General features: G+C 45.7%; 1 protein-coding gene across 3 annotated transcripts in view; it reads right to left on the bottom strand.

The window, feature by feature from the left end:
• Nucleotides 1-15,785, bottom strand: part of LOC121279658 (monocarboxylate transporter 5-like) — a 68,117-nt gene that overhangs the window by 42,967 nt on the left and 9,365 nt on the right. Inside the window, exon 1 of one of the 3 annotated variants that reach the window (XM_041190875.1) lies at nucleotides 12,171-12,310. The exons of the other annotated variants lie outside the window; for them this stretch is intronic. Within the exon in view, the coding sequence (XP_041046809.1) occupies nucleotides 12,171-12,188 (18 nt within the window). The 5' untranslated portion in view covers nucleotides 12,189-12,310. Of the gene's footprint in view, nucleotides 1-12,170; nucleotides 12,311-15,785 lie in introns of those variants that run through there. 3 annotated transcript variants of the gene reach the window in all.

Below are 15,785 nucleotides of genomic sequence, written 5' to 3' on the forward strand. Positions count from 1 at the left end.
AGCAGCACAGGTCCAATTCCTGTTGCGGGTGAGGTAGACTTGAGACCTGTCTCCTCGCCCTGCTTCTGACAGTGGAAGACAATGAGAAACCACCACTGATAAAAACTGCCAAGAAAACAGCTCAGGGTGAAACAGCTGAGAAGGAGCCCAAGGAGCTGCCTTCCGACAGAGCACACATCACTCATTCACTCTAGATAATTACACAGTCAGAAAACATACAGAGTGCAGCAGTACAATACTTCCTCTACATTCTCAGAAGAAGCATTTTTTCCAATAACATTTTGGTCACAGGCTCTGACTGTAAGTTCTGTGGACAATGATTCCTAAAGATCTTCCCTAATAGGTATAAAGAAGCAGGACACTGCAGACCACTGTGTCCCTTAGTTATTTGTCTCTCTTCACTTTGATTATAGACCAGTTGGCCTAACATCTGTTGCCGAGAAATTACTAGGGCAGAATTTTAAAGTCCCCGGCTGGCAGGGTTTCCAGGCAGAGGGCAGATAAATTTCCCCAGGTGGTCTTCCTACCAGCTTCCTGCCTGCCCCCAAGCTGTCCACAATTTTATTGGCGGGGGGGGGGGGGGGGGGGGGGGGGGGGGGGGGGTGCAAGGTCTAGGACAGCCCGTCCACCTTTAACCCCATTGCAGCCTTCAATTGGCCAATTAGTGGCCACTTAAGGGGTGCTTCCCACTTGGCTGCAATTTTTCACTCAGCGCAAGGAGGTCAAGGACTGAGGGGTGAGCTCAGCTGATCATCTGGCTTAGGTCTCAAGTCAGGAAAGTGGAGGGGTGCACCTCCATCACTGGTCCCCTTTCCAAATTGGGTGACTTGCAATGTCTCCCCTCCCTGGGTGCTCCCTCCCTACCTGGCCTGGTAGGGAGGGAGCACCTAGGGAGTCATCCCCCACCCACCTCTTTCCACCAACCAGCGGCCTCGTCTCCCATCCCTGCTGTGAGACCCTGCAACTCCCTGGTCCTGGGGGCTCCAGCTTCTAGACAGCTTGTAGTCCCAGAAGCAGACACCGCTCAAGGTGGCGCTGCTGGGACTATCGAGCTGTGGCCATTTAGATTGGTCAGCCGCTCTTTGAGGCGGGACTACTTCCAGCCTCCAATCAATTAATGATCTCAGCGTATTAAATGGCTGCGGGGCTGCTGTGATCGGCATGGATGCATTCCCCGCTGACTCTTCAGGTGGCAGGGTGCTAAACCCTTCCATACAAAAAAAAACTATCCCTGGAGGCTGTAATTATGGATGGGGTGAATGAATACCTTGGAAACTTTCAGCTGATCAGAGAACCAGCACGGATTTATAAAGAGTTGGTTATGCCTAAAGAATTTTCTGAAGAGGTGAGAAAAGTTGTGGACAGAGGAATGGTCTGTTGATGTTATTTACATGGACTTCCAGAAGGTATTTGATGAAGACCCTCATAAGAGACTATTGGCCAAAGCTGAATCTTATGGAATTAATGGAAAATTATTGACTTGTTTGGGAAACTGAGTGAGCAGTAGCAGACAGAGTAGGGATAAAGCACAGGTACTCTAAGTGGCAGGATGTGGCTCGTGGTGCACCAGAAGGCTCCTTGTTAGACTCTCAACTTTTCATCTCATTTATTAATGACTTAGATAATGGGATAGACAGCAACATATTCAAGTTTGCCGATGACACCAAAACATTGTGTGCAGTGTAGATGGAAAAATAAAATTACAAACTAATACTAACAGATTAAGTGCATGGAGCTAATTGTGACACATGGATTTCAATGTGGGCAAGTGGGAGGTCATACAGTTCGGTCCTAAAACAGATAGATCAGATTGATCACAGGACTTTCTAAATGGCAGAGTTAGGTCACAGATCAGCCATATTCTCACTGAATAGTGGATTAGGCTCAATGAGCTAAATAATAGCCTACTCCTGCTTCTATGTCCTATGATGCTAAAGCAGAATCCCTTGCTGGGTCCTCACATCAGTATGTAATTCAGTTTACTGAAGATGTTAAGCGTGAGCAATAAAACCGAATCTCTTTAAATGACTCCCTAAAGTGCCATGCCCAAGATAAAGAGAACTTGCGTCACTAATTAATTTATTAGGTACAGTCATCATCTCCTTTATTTTCTCAATTATCAGATAAATTATTGTTACCATAGACAACCTGGCTCTGGTCTCACTCTGGAATCCATGTCTCAATATAAAATGGTGCATTTTCCAAGTTTACTGAGATAAAAAAAATTCAAGAGTACACACAGAAATGTTCTTGATTGAAGCATGAGAAGGCCCTGCATCCATCACACATGGGGATGACTATTCCACCACATTCCATCCTGGAATATGCTATGACCATATGCTGGGAACTTGCAAATTCCCATCCCATGGCTTTCCTTCAGTTATCTTTAAAAATGCAAACTCACAGGCTCAAAATCTGCAATTCGGATATGAGTTTCCGGTTTATTCCAACTGGGGGCAGAGTGAATATTTTTATCCCATAAATCCCATGTTCACAGTCAGATGGAGGTCAGGTATGTTAGTGCAATGATGATCATACTAGGACCTGAATTTTACCCTTGGCTGGCGGGCGCGATCGGCCGGCCTGGGAGCAACGGGAAACAGGTCCCCAACCGCGATCGGCCAATGATCGCAATTTCACGCTGGCTAGCCAATTAAGGCCCGCTCAGCGTGAAACGCATCTTGGGAAGGGCTGGGCTGGGCTGTGTCGGGGGCCTGTGGAGTGCTGGGTCTAATGGCGACCCGGCAGGTGGTTTAAAATTGGCACCGGGGGGGAGGGGAATCATTCTGCGTCCTAGAGACTGCAGCAATGGGCTCAACAGCAGCTGGAGACATCAGGTGGGAAGGCCCTATTTTTCAGACAAGTGCCTCATGGTCTTCATGGAGGAGGTGGGTGCCAGGAGGGACACCCTCGTTCCCAGGGATGACAGGAGGAAGCCACCACATCAGACCAAAAAAAGCTTGGGAGGAGGTGGCAGTGCAGGCCAGCAGTCACAATGCCATGTGGCACACATGGGTGCCGTGCAATAAAAGGTTCAGCGACCTGCTGCGCTCAGGAAGGGTGAGTACTGTGTTGGCATGGATCAGTGTGGTACAGTGTTAAGGGCTGGCCGTACCCCCGTGGAGCTCAGGGGTGCTTGAGTCTGAGTACCAACTGTCAATGATGCCGGAGCTGGCCAAGGGGGTGAAGCCCTGGCTGCTTGGACTGAGTGCCTTGAGACTCGAGGGCCACAACTCGGATGTGCCATGTAAGGTGTTCCTCAGCTGGTGTTGGCCAGGCTGCTATAGTGCTGCAGGTAGAGAGTGGACTAATCCATGCTCCTCTGTCCTTTCAGGAGAAGATGAGCCATAACCAAGCAGAGAGGTCATGGACAGGCAGAGGCCTGCTCAACCTCCTCATCATGACCAGGTTTGAAATGGACGCTTTAGAGCTGGGGAGTCGCCACCCACCTCTGTCAGCCGGTCGTGGCAAGGCGGTGTCTCTGACAAAGGTAAGAGTGCAATGCACAGAGGTGAGAGTGTCAGATTGTACAAACATTCTTGTGTAGTCTCAGCATTAATGGGAGCCTCAAACCTGGAGTCCCCATTGATCACTGAAGGACGATGACACCATGATGCAGATCTCCATCGTCTCACCATAGCGCCTGGCATGCACAGTGACAGTGTGATGACCTAAATTAATTGCATGTCAATGTTCTCCCTTAGATTCACTAACACGCACTCGAATGCAGGACCCCGAAGAGCTACCCCTGATTCCAGAGGACCACCAGGCTTCAGATGCACCTGCGTCACATCCACTTTCTGAACCAGATACCAGTGCCTAGGTGAGCATTAGATTGGCTGCTAGAATGTCGGTGCACAGTGGTGAGGGCACTTCACACTCGCTTGAAGAGCAGGCGGAGGATGAGAGTGCCCAGGGCACTGGCAGTCGGAGGACTTTTAGGCGGTAGGTGCTGGATGTCCAGCAGGATGTGCAGGAGGATCTGGTGGAGATCCATGAGGGTATGCGTGCCATGGTCTTTGTTGTGGAGGAGTCCATGCAGAACATGAGCGCTATGTTGACCCTCAAGGCTGAGCGCACTGCCTCCTCCATTGAGAAATTGGCAACCCTCATGGAGATGCAGCTCCAGGGACAGAATCAGGGGTTCCTGGGGTTGCGCTCGGACCCGCAACCTGCAAGCCCTCACACAGGCAATAACCTCAGGTGGTCAGTGTCAATGTGGGAGATGGATGAGACACCCAGTATCCCAGCTAGGTGCCCATCCATCAATGGTGAGCAGGGAGGTCCAGAGTGATCTCATGTTGGCACTTGAGCTGCTTGTCATCTCTGCAGGCTCCTCTCAGGGTGCTCTGGATGATGGCAGCAGCTCCTCCGCCCCTCTGCCAGTGACGATGGCATCTGATGAGGCTGTGATGACTGGGGAGATGCCAGCCATGGCACTGGTCACTCCCTCCAATCTGGGGCCAGCACAGGCTCCACTGACCAGAGGGCAACCATAAGGTCATCGTCAAAAAGACAGCAGAGCCAGCAGGCTGTCTCCAATGCCACTGCCAGCAAGGGGGAGTGGGGGGTGGGCAGGGGGGAGTGGGCAGCAAGATGCAGCACTCGTAAACATAAGTTAAAGGCACCATGAGCACAAGAGGGACTGTTCATGGGTGTTTTGTTTATATGTTTGCTGGTGTGGGCGTTAACACCAGATACGGTAATGTTCATTTGCTTTGAGTGTCAAAACTATACAAATTTTGCTTCTGTCTTAATGGACTGAGTATGATTCAACATTTTTTTTGGTGCAGGGTATGTCAGTCTGTAATGCTGGATGTGAATGCCTCTAAACTTTATTGCACAGGCACTGAGTGGACTCTGGGTTCAAATGAAAGGGTCATTTCAGACACCTGGGATGGAGGTGGCAGCCCTGACATGAGGTGGAAGCAGATCTTTGGCAGCCCAGCTGAAGGAGCGTTGGATCAAGGCGTCCCTGATGTCCCTGCCTCCCTGGAGATTACCGAGGTCTGCCTCCATGCCCTCAGCATTATCCTCACTGTGCTCCTCTTCCGACTCACGATTGAATTCATCCTCAAGAAGAGCTGCCTCAAGATCCTCTTCCTCCACTAGGTCTCCTCTTGCCTGTGCCAGATTGTGGAGAGCTCAGCATGTAACCACTATTGGTGACACCCACTCTGGGGGGTATTGCAGTGCTTCCCCTGAACGATCCAGGCATCGGAAGAGCAACTTCAAGAGACTTATGATCCTCTCTTCTATCACAGCTCTCGTGGAGGCATGACTTGTATTGTAACGCTGCTCTGCCTCTGTTCTTGGATGGCGGAGAGGCGGCATGAGCCACCTTTTCAATGGACAGCCCGTGTCACCCAGCAGCCATCCATCCATTCGGGCTGGAGCAGTGAAGAGCCTCGGCACCTGGGAGTGTCTCAGGATGTAAGGATCAAGGGAGCTTCCAGGATACCTTGCACAGACTTGCAGAATCGGTGCCTTGTGGTCACACACTATCTGGATGTTCATTGGGAATCCCTTCCTGTTGACGAAGGCACTCGGCTGACCCGCTGGCGCCTTGATAGCCGCATGTGTGCAGTCGATGGCACCCTGGATGTGAGGGAACCCAGCAATCGCTTCAAAGCTTCTGGCTCGCTCAGCCTGGCTGACATCGTCCGTATGGAAATGAATAAATGTAATTACCCACTTGAACAGACCTTCCGTCACCTGCTAGACACAACTGTGGACAGCTGATTGGGACACTCCACGCAGATCTCCCACTGATCCCTGGAAAGAGCCGGAGGCATAGAGGTTGAGGGCCACTGTGACCTTCAGAGCCACTGGCATTGGGTGTCCACCCACACAGCTGGAGGTGATCTCGGGCCCAATCAAATGACAAACGGAGGTCACAGTCTCCTTAGAGAGGCAGACCCTCCTTCGGAATTGCACCTCTGACATATTGAGGTAGCTGCATCGCTGCCTGTAAACCTTGGCTGCAGGATAGTGGTGTCTTCTGCGGCCCCTCACGCCTTGGACAACCTGCTGGATCCTGCGCCCCTTGTGCCTGTACCTCTCCTCCCATAGGCCGCACCCCTGGACGCTGCACTGGGACATGTGGCCTCCTCTCCGTTCTGCCCCTCTCTTCCTCCTCAGAGGAGGTGCTTCTAGCAGAGACCACAACCCCCATTACCAGAGTAACTGGAGGCTGTCTGACACTTGGAAGGATCCACATGGTCTAAATTCTCTGTGGGCCTTGGAGACACCAATGAGTCCTGAAATGAAGACTAGAAATGCTAAGAATGAAGCTATAAACGGAGCTGAAGCTGTCAAGTTCAGCCAGCAGCAAACTATCCCCTAAACTCCTCACTACTCACACTGGCAATGTTGCTGACCCTTTTTATCCTGCCCTTGGATGAGGTTTTGCAAAACGTGAGCTTCTCGCTTGCCCGTTTTACCCGTGCAACGAGCGCGCAAGTGCACGGACAATATAAAATCAGGATCAATTGCCTTTTTAATGGCCTTATGTGGCCTTTTAATCGATATTGGGCAGCTCTGACACCTGCGTGTGCCCACCGACCTGAAAATTGTTTGCATGCGGGATGACATCGTTCGACGTCATTTTGCGTGATTTCACGCCCAATCGGGTCAGGTGCGTGCCTGCCCGCGAGATGTAAAATTCTGCCCTAGGAATACCTCAAATCCGGCAACTTTGGGACCAAGTCCGTCCCGGATTTCGGGACTTGCTGGTTTTCGGGAAAAAATTCGGATCACCTTAATCCAAAAACCTTATTTCAGTGAATAGCGGGTGCAGGAAAACCAATTGCAAAGCCTTTAGGTTAATGGTCATGTCACTGCTGGTATTAATTCACTTCTCATGCACTGGATTCAATAACTTTTTCATGTCTCCCCCACTCCCCTACACCAGCGCACCCTGATTAAAATGAGAAAAGATTAATCTAATTGAAATGATGTTAAAAATACCCTGTAGCTGTAACTGAAAACTGTTTCTTACTCATGCAAGATTGTATAGTACTCTTTAATAACTCTCTTTGAACTGACTTCGACCAGCTGTAAGAAGGCAACCAGTGTCCATGGAACTTAAAGGAGTTTGGGAAACACATGCAATGTTTGAAATTTAAGCCATTGGGCTTCTATTTGACATCAAGCTTCAATACAGGTGTCTTTTACTGTAGCAAGAACAGGCATATTTCCTGATCTCAAGTACAATACATAGTTAAATATTGGATTCTGCAAGAGCCTTGTTTTTCCTGGGTGAGTTCAATTGTCTCTGCCACACATGCACCAGGGTCAACGTTCACTGGAGCATGGGAAACGTCAGGCCAGTGAAACTGGTCAGTAATCAGCAACTCCCCGAACTTTCCCGGGCTGGGTCGAGTAGGATCAAGGTTCACTGGAGAACAAAAATAAAATATCCAGTTTTCGGATAGCCAGATCTGAGGTACTCTACCTGTAATCCTAAGTTTTGTACTAATGGCAGTTTGAGAATTCAAATTCAGTTGACGGAAAATCTGTAAATAAAAGTTGGTATCAGTAAAAGTGACCATGAAGCTGTCAGACTGTTGTAAAAACAGAGCTGACTCAGTAAAGTCTTCGAGGGAAGGAAACCCGCTGTTCTCACGCAGTCTGGCCTACATGTGACCCCAGTCCCACACCGACGTGGTTGACTCTTAACTGCTCTCTGAAGTGGTGCAGGCAAGCCACGCAAAAATGTAGCAAATCATTACCAACAGTTCCAGTAAAAGGTCCATCACCACCTTCTCTGGTCATATATGAATGGCAATAAATGCCAGCCTTGCCTGCAATGAATATTTTTTTTTAAACTGAGCCACAGCATGTAAGTGCATTAAGAACCCCAAGTCGTTTCTGGAGAAGGCAACTGCTGGAGGCTGTGCTTTATCCTTACACATAACGCTTGCTCCTACACATGAACCTGCCTTCCTTTTCCATACGGAAGTTTTTTTTTTGTTTGACATTCACTGTAACACAAATGTGTTACCAATCAAGAATTCTAGAGCAAGAGTGTCGAAGCGCTGAGTTTTGCAGCTGCTCATATATCTACCTCAGGCTATGTATGGAGTAAAGTTTAATTCAGTGCACTCATTGTGTTGTGTAAGTATCACAAGTTGTTTATGCTGATCGACAGTGGCATTTCTGGTTTAAGAGAAATTCACCATTGCGGTAAAACAGCTTTCAAGACCTCTGAGCCCTTCAAATTGCAAGGTGATGAGGCAGCAAATAATAAAGTGGCGCTGCAGGAAGATTATAGCATGCCAAGGCCAAATAAACTTGGTGTGACAGGGCTCGGGAGCTGCATGTGGTTTTCTGACTGCAGTTTAGATAGCTTTGCTTTGGAGGAAGAAACTGGTCAAGGTATACAGTGATACAAGGCACAGTAAACATTGATTTGCTATATCTACATGAGTTGACCTTGTTCCTCTACAAACTTCATTGAATTGTTCTGTGCTCCTTGATATCAAAACGAATGCCGGAACTCCGGGTAATGAATAAGAAATTCCTCACATAATGTTCTACTTTTAATCTTTCTTTCAATGTATGTTCTATGGCCTTGGTATTATATTGTGTAACATTATCTTATCAACCCTCAACACGTTTGTATAAAATTCATTCATCTTCTATCTTGATGCAGCAGCTAACCCGTTTTAACATAAATTATGCTGTGATGCAAATAATTAGTGAACTAATACTAAGTTTCTGTGTTGGATTTTATTTTATGTAGGCTAATGACTCCATTAAAAAAAAAGCAGAAAAAAATAAAGTAACATAAAATGCCCATACGCTAACCTTCACATAGCATAAGAACATAGAAACAGGAGTAGGCCATTTATCCCCTCAGGCTTGTTCTGTCATTCAGAGATCATTGCTGATCTGTGACCTCATTCCCTCACTGCCTTTGCCCCATATCCCTTGGATAATCAAAATCTATTAGCCACAGTTTTAAAATTTACCACTGATCAAGCTTCAGTTGTTATTTACAGAAGGGGTTCCAAACTTGGAATGGATGTAGAAGCGTTTCCTAATTTCACTGCTGAAGGTTTGACTCGAATATTTAGACTATGCCCACCCCACCCACAGTCCTAGACTCTGCAATCCGCAGAAATAGGAAATTTCTATCCACCCTATCTATTCCTTTTAATATCTTGAAAACTTTGACCGATTCACCCCATTGCCTTCTAAATTCCAGGGAATACTTCCCTAGTTTGTGTAACCTCTCCTCATAAAGTAACCCTGGGAGTCCAGGTATTATTTTGACAAAGCTATGCTGAAGTCCCTCCAACGCCAATATAACTTTCTTAAGGTGTGGTGCCCAGAACTGCTCACATTACTCAAGATGTGTTTAACTAGGGCTTTGGAGAGTTGAGACATGATTTTTACCCCATTGTACTTCTAGACCTTTAGGTATAAAGGTCAGTATACGCCCAATTGATTAGTTTCTGTACCTATTCGTGATATTTTAATGATCTATGTACCTCAAACCCCAGCCACCTTTTCACTATCTAGAAAGGACTTTGATCGATCCATTTTAGATCCAAAGTGGATGACTTCACGTTTCCTCCCATGAAATCCATTTGCCACAGATTTGCCCATTTATTTACTCCATTAATATCGCTTTGTAACTTGATGCCTCCAGCTACACTGCTAACAATACTGCCTATCTTTGTGCCTTCAGCAAACCTGGATATTTTAATTTCTATCCCACCATCTAAGTCATTAATAAACACGGTGAATATTTGAGGCCCCAATACAGATCCTTGCAGGACACCACTAGTCACATCCTAACATTTAGAGTCCCTGCCCATTATCCCTACGCTCTGGCCCAGGTTTGCGCTTCCAGGTTGGATATGCAGAGATGGGACAATTCCTGGCTCTGCAAACATGACCTTTAAAAATAGTCACCTGCAGGTCAGAGTTTCATTCTGGGGGGTGGGGGCAGGGGAGTGGTGGGCTGGAATAGAAGTCTGGCCCGCCATTCCTGGAACAGGTGAGAAGGCTACAAGGTGTGGAGGAAGGCTGGGCAGAAGGTCTGCCTCTTTCCTCTGCCACTATTAAATTTTTTAAAAAGAATAAGACAACCAAGTCCTCCAGCCCTCACCACCCCTCACCCCCTATACCCTCCCCATGCCCTATCCATGCCAACTTATGCTGCCTCATGCCCCCCACCCAACCCCAAGGTCCCTCATACCCCAATGCCAATCCAAGCCCTCCACTCAACATTCATAGCCCCTCCATACCCACTATGCCAACCCATGTCCCTCTACCCACCCCCATGGCCTCTCATACCCCTGTGCCCCCCACATCCCCATGACCCTTTATAGCCCCATGCCAACTTAGTGCCATCTCTGCCAACCCATTCCCCCAGCCATCACCCTTTGCTCTTGCATCCTCCAAGCTAACTCACCTAGTATACTTTGACAGTTCATTGACCACTTTGACAGTTCCCTGACAGCTTTGACTGTTCCATGGCAGTTCTTTGGCAACTGGACCATTCCTTGATTGTTTTTTGGCAGCTGGACAGTTCCATGGCATTTCCAATAAGTTTATACACTTTTTGCACACAATCATGTTTACTTTTAATAATCCCAAAGGGATTACCTCTACCAATGGGTGTCTCAGCTCTCCCAAAGGTATCCTGGGACCATATCCAAAGGGACACCTTACCTCTCTAAAGGGATACCCTGGCTATCTAAACGAACCAACAAGTTCAGGCCTCCTCTTACCCGATCTAATCTGCATATTCTGAGTTTCACACTCCTGGCCTATCAAAATCCACCTCACGGGAGGCAGCTGGTAATTTAAATGGCTAGCTGCATCCATAAACCACGCATGCACAAACCCTGCCCCTACTCCACTCCCATGAAAATGCAACATGCCATTTTCAGGGGCAGGGCTTAGAATTTCTGGCCGCTTCTGGGCTGTTTGGCACGACGGGAGAGGCTTTTCGTCATGACGAAAACCTGGGACTCTGTCTCCTGCCACTCGGCCAATTTCTGAAGCGGGTCAACAATTTGCTGTCAATTCCATGGGCTTCAACTTTTAGCAAACAGTCTGTTATGAGGGACTTTATCAAACGCCTTCTGGAAGTCCATATAAATAACATCCATAGGCATTCCACTCTCCCCTACTTTAGTCGCTTCTACAAAAAAAATTCAATTAGGTTTGTCAGGCGTGACCTACCTTTCATAAATCCAATGATCAACCGAAAACGTTCCACATGTTCAGTCGTCCTATCCTTAATTATGGATTCTAGCAATTTTCCGACAACAGATGTTAAACAGAGGGTTATAATTCCCCGGTTTTCTTCTGTCACCAGTCTTAAATAAAGCAGTGACATGCACAATTCCTCAATCTAAAGTAATGGTTCCCAAATTGAAAAAAAAAACATTTGAGGGATATAATTCGGACACCTGTGAAGTTTTCACCTAGTTCCTTCAGAATCCTGGGTCGGAATGTTCCTTGCCGCGATCGGACACTCAGCCGACCCAAACTAGTGTGAAATCGTGCGGGCAAATGTTGGGTGGGCGTCCCAACATCATGCCAAATCACAGTTGGTGGGCGTGCATGGGTGTCGAAAGCATGCCCACTGACAATCAAAGTTCCAATTAATTCAATTATAGCCCCAATCGACAGGGACTTTTAGTGCCTGCGCACTTTCACACTTGGCGCAAAGGCCAATTGGCCAGGCGGCCTTCGCATTTTTGCATCCTTCGCGATTCAGGGCAGGATAAAATGCCCAGATGTTTGAAGGTTGAGGAGTGCCACTAACCAGATCTGCACAACTACCGAATCTAAGAGGTGTGACTGACTGCCTCCTGGAAACAAAAGCGTCCAGATAACTCTCCCCCTCCCCAACGCCCCACAATGTCTGCGCCTCAGATTCCAGCTCAACATCTCTGAGCTGAAGCTCCTCGCGATGTTAACACTTACTGCAAATGTGGTTATCCAGCATCATAATGCCCTCCACAAACTTCCACATGCCATAGTTACGGCACACCTCATGCAATGCCATTCCTATATAACTTTAAAATTATTATTGGTTTAATTAATTAAAGTAATAAATCAACTTAACATATATTAAAATGTTTTAATTAATTGCTCGGTCTAGTTTAAGTTATAGCTGGATTAAATATTTACTGGTAACTCACCGTGCCATCACTTTGCATTTCCTTTTCTCTTCAGCTGCTCATAGATTCAGCTGCTCGGTGCTTCTGTTCTATTTTCAAACAGCTCCTACTCAGGGTTCCCACTCTTCTTAATTTCAAAGTCTAAGATTATTTTTCGCCACTATTATTAAACTCCATGTCCGGCTGCAGTAACAGCTATGCCTTCAAATGGCTACCAACAACTAAATAAGAAAGATAATGTCATTGTTTTTGTCCACACTGAGATTATGATCACCTGGTTACTAATTCAGGTGAGCCAACTTTCCACTTCCTTTGTGTGCTTTACCTAAACATTCTCTACATGCTTCTCTATAAACCAAGCAACCTCCTCTTGCGTCTCTGCCCGTTCTTAAAGCAGGATCAACGTTATCCAAAGGAGTGATCCTGTGTGACCAACCTCCTGCCTTTACTGTTCTTCCCCATGGCAGAATGACTGAAATCTTCCTCCATTCTATAATTGCTAAGGAGGCCAGGAGCTCAAGTCCCTTCAGAACCCCTCCATTCCTCCTTGTCACATAATTCTGCATCAACAGCCAGAGGTTTTAGCTAAATGAGTACAGATGCAATCCTGGGTATTCACCTTGTTATGCAGTTGTCAGTGATCATGACTACTGCCTCTGTGGAACTTATTAACAAATGATTTGAATGATTGTTACTATGAACATACATTCTGCAGCGGTTAATGATTACAGGCTCAGTACTGACCACAAGGAAGGATGCCTCACATACCTTTGATTCTGAAGTAGAAAATTTCTCTTACTTTCACGTACAATTCTCGATCCTGCACCCCTCAATATACTTTTCTCAAGTCAAATAAGCCCCAACAGGATTAGAGCTTGGGAAAACAAAATTGGCAACAATATTGGCAAACAATAATGAAAAACAACAATGGGAAACATTTAAAACAGCTTTTGACAGAGTGCAGGAAAATATATTCTGTTAAAAGGAAAGAACAAACAGTTGCTTGGTAGTACAGAGCTTGAATATTGCTGAAAAGAGAGACATGCTACCAAAGTTTTTCATCTTGCACTCATCAGGACAAACACAAGAATACAAAATTTCAAACAATCACAAGCTTTTGGGGAATCTATGGTTCCCCACTGATTTCTCCTTGGCAATGCCTTGGTCAGTCAGAGTCGTCTTGCCAACCAATCACAGCCCTCTTCTCCTGTAATATAAAATGTTTGAAATTTTGTATTCTTGTGTTTGTCCTGATAAGGTGAAAAGCTTTGGCAACATGTCTCCTATTTCAGCAACATTCAAGAACAAACTAAACATTAGTGAGACTCCAAGATAGACAAAGATGTAAGGGAGCATTTGAGAGTTAGGAAAGAGGTGTAGAGTAAGTACACAGATAGCACAGGATTACAGGAGGGTACAGAATAAAAAGAAATTAGGAGAGAAATCAGAAAAGAAAATTAGGAAGGCAAAGATGAACTATGAGATTAGATTATCAAGGAACATAAAACAAATGCAGGTGCAGCAGGCGGTAAAGAGGGCAAATGGTATGTTGGCCTTCAAAGTGAGAGGATTCGAGTACAGGAGCAGGGATGTCTTGCTGCAATTATACAGGGCCTTGGTGAGACTACACCTGGAATATTGTGTGCAGTTTTGGTCTCCTTACCTGAGGAAGGGTATTTTTGCTATAGAGGGAGTGCAGCAAAGGTTTATCAGACTGATTCCTGGGATGGCAGGGCTGATATATGAGGAGAGATTGAGTCAGTTAGGATTATATTCGCTGGAGTTCTGAAGAATGAGGGGGGATCTCATAGAAACCTATAAAATTCTAACAGGACTAGACAGGCTGGATGCAGGAAGGATGTTCCCGATGGTGGGGGAATCCAGAGCCAGGGGCCACAATCTGAGGATACAGGGTGGACCATTTAGGACTGAGATGGGGAGAAATTTCTTCACCCAGAGAGTGGTGAGCCTGTGGAATTCGCTACCACAGAAATTAGTTGAGGCCAAAACATTGTATGTTTTCAAGAAGGAGCTAGGTATAGCTCTTCGGGTGAAAAGGATCAAAGGATATGGGGAGAAAGCAGGAGCAGGCTATTGTGTTGGATGATCAGTCATGATCATAATGAAGGGTGCAGTAGGCTCAAAGGGCCGAATGGCCTACTCCTGCTCCTAGTTTCTGTGTTTCTATGTTTATAAAATAGTAAAATATTTTACAGGCACATCAATAAAAAGGGAGGTTAGGGTGGGAATAGGGCCACTAAGGAAGTGCAAGGATAGTAACAATAGAGAGATGGTAGAGATAGTTAATCATTTTGCTTCAGTATTCACCAGAGAGATGACATTGAATGATGAGATGGGTAATGAGATAAATGCATTTAAAATAAAAATGGGGATATATTGAGTAAACTAATGAAACTCAAAGAAAATAAAGACCTTGGTTGGCTGGATTGAATCCATGTATTTTAAAAGGGAAGAGGTAGGAGAGGCATTACTACATATATTTAATAACTCATTAGAAAAAGGTGTAGTGCCAGAGGATTAACGGACTGGTAACGTAATTCCTATAGTTAAGAAGGGTGACAAAAAAGGTCCATGAAAATATAGACCAGTCAGGTTAACATCGGTGGTAGGAAAAATAATGGAATCCTTACTAATGGAGAGAACCGAAGAGCACCTAGAAAGGAAAAATAAAATAATGAATAGTCACCATGGATTTCAAATGGGTAAATCTTGCTTGACCAATCTTACTGAATTTTTTAACGGAGAGAGTAGATAGTGATAATGCAGTAGATGTGCTTTCCTGCATTTTCAAAAAGCCTTCAATAAGTATTAGATTAATAAATAAGTCAAAGAATGCAGAGTCAGGGCAGAATTGATTGAACTGGCTTCAAGATAGAAAGCAAAGAATGGGAGTAAAAGGGTAGTTATTCACAGTGGAAGAACTTCGGACAAAGTGTTCCTCAAAGATCAGTGCTGGGGCCAGAGCTGTTCACAATTTAATTAATGACACGAACTTTGGAATCAAATCTACATTTTGTAAATTTGTAGCTGACACCAAATTGCAGGGGGAATGGTCAGTACTGAGGAGAACTGCAACAAATTACAGGAAGACATTAATAAACTTACAGAATGGACAAATAGTTGGCAAACCAAGTTCAACACAGATAAAAGGGAGATTGTACATTTTGGTAAGAAGAATAGGGAAGTCACTTAATATTTGGAAGGTGCAAGTACAGGTGGGGAAGAGGAACAAAGAGATCTTGCAGTACAAATACAACAATCGCTACAAGTTGCGCCAAACGTTAGCAAGTTCATAAAAGGAACAAACCCAGAACTAGGCTTTATTTCTAGAGGGATGGAATTGAAAAGTTCGGGAAGTAATGCTAAACCTGTATCAAAACTTGCTAAGACCACACTTTGAGAGCTGCATACAATGTTGGTCACCATATTATAAAAAGGACATAGAGGCACTGAAGAGGGTGCAGAGAGGGTTTACAGGGATGATGCCAGAAATGTGTGTGCATAAATATCAGGAAAGGATGAACAGGCTGGGTCTCTTTTGAAAAAAGAAGGCTGAGGGGTGACTATTTGAGACCTTTAAAATGATGAAAGGCCTGGATCAAGTGGATACAGAGA

The sequence above is a fragment of the Carcharodon carcharias genome, chromosome 7 (assembly GCF_017639515.1).
Source record: "Carcharodon carcharias isolate sCarCar2 chromosome 7, sCarCar2.pri, whole genome shotgun sequence".
NCBI lineage: Eukaryota > Metazoa > Chordata > Chondrichthyes > Lamniformes > Lamnidae > Carcharodon > Carcharodon carcharias.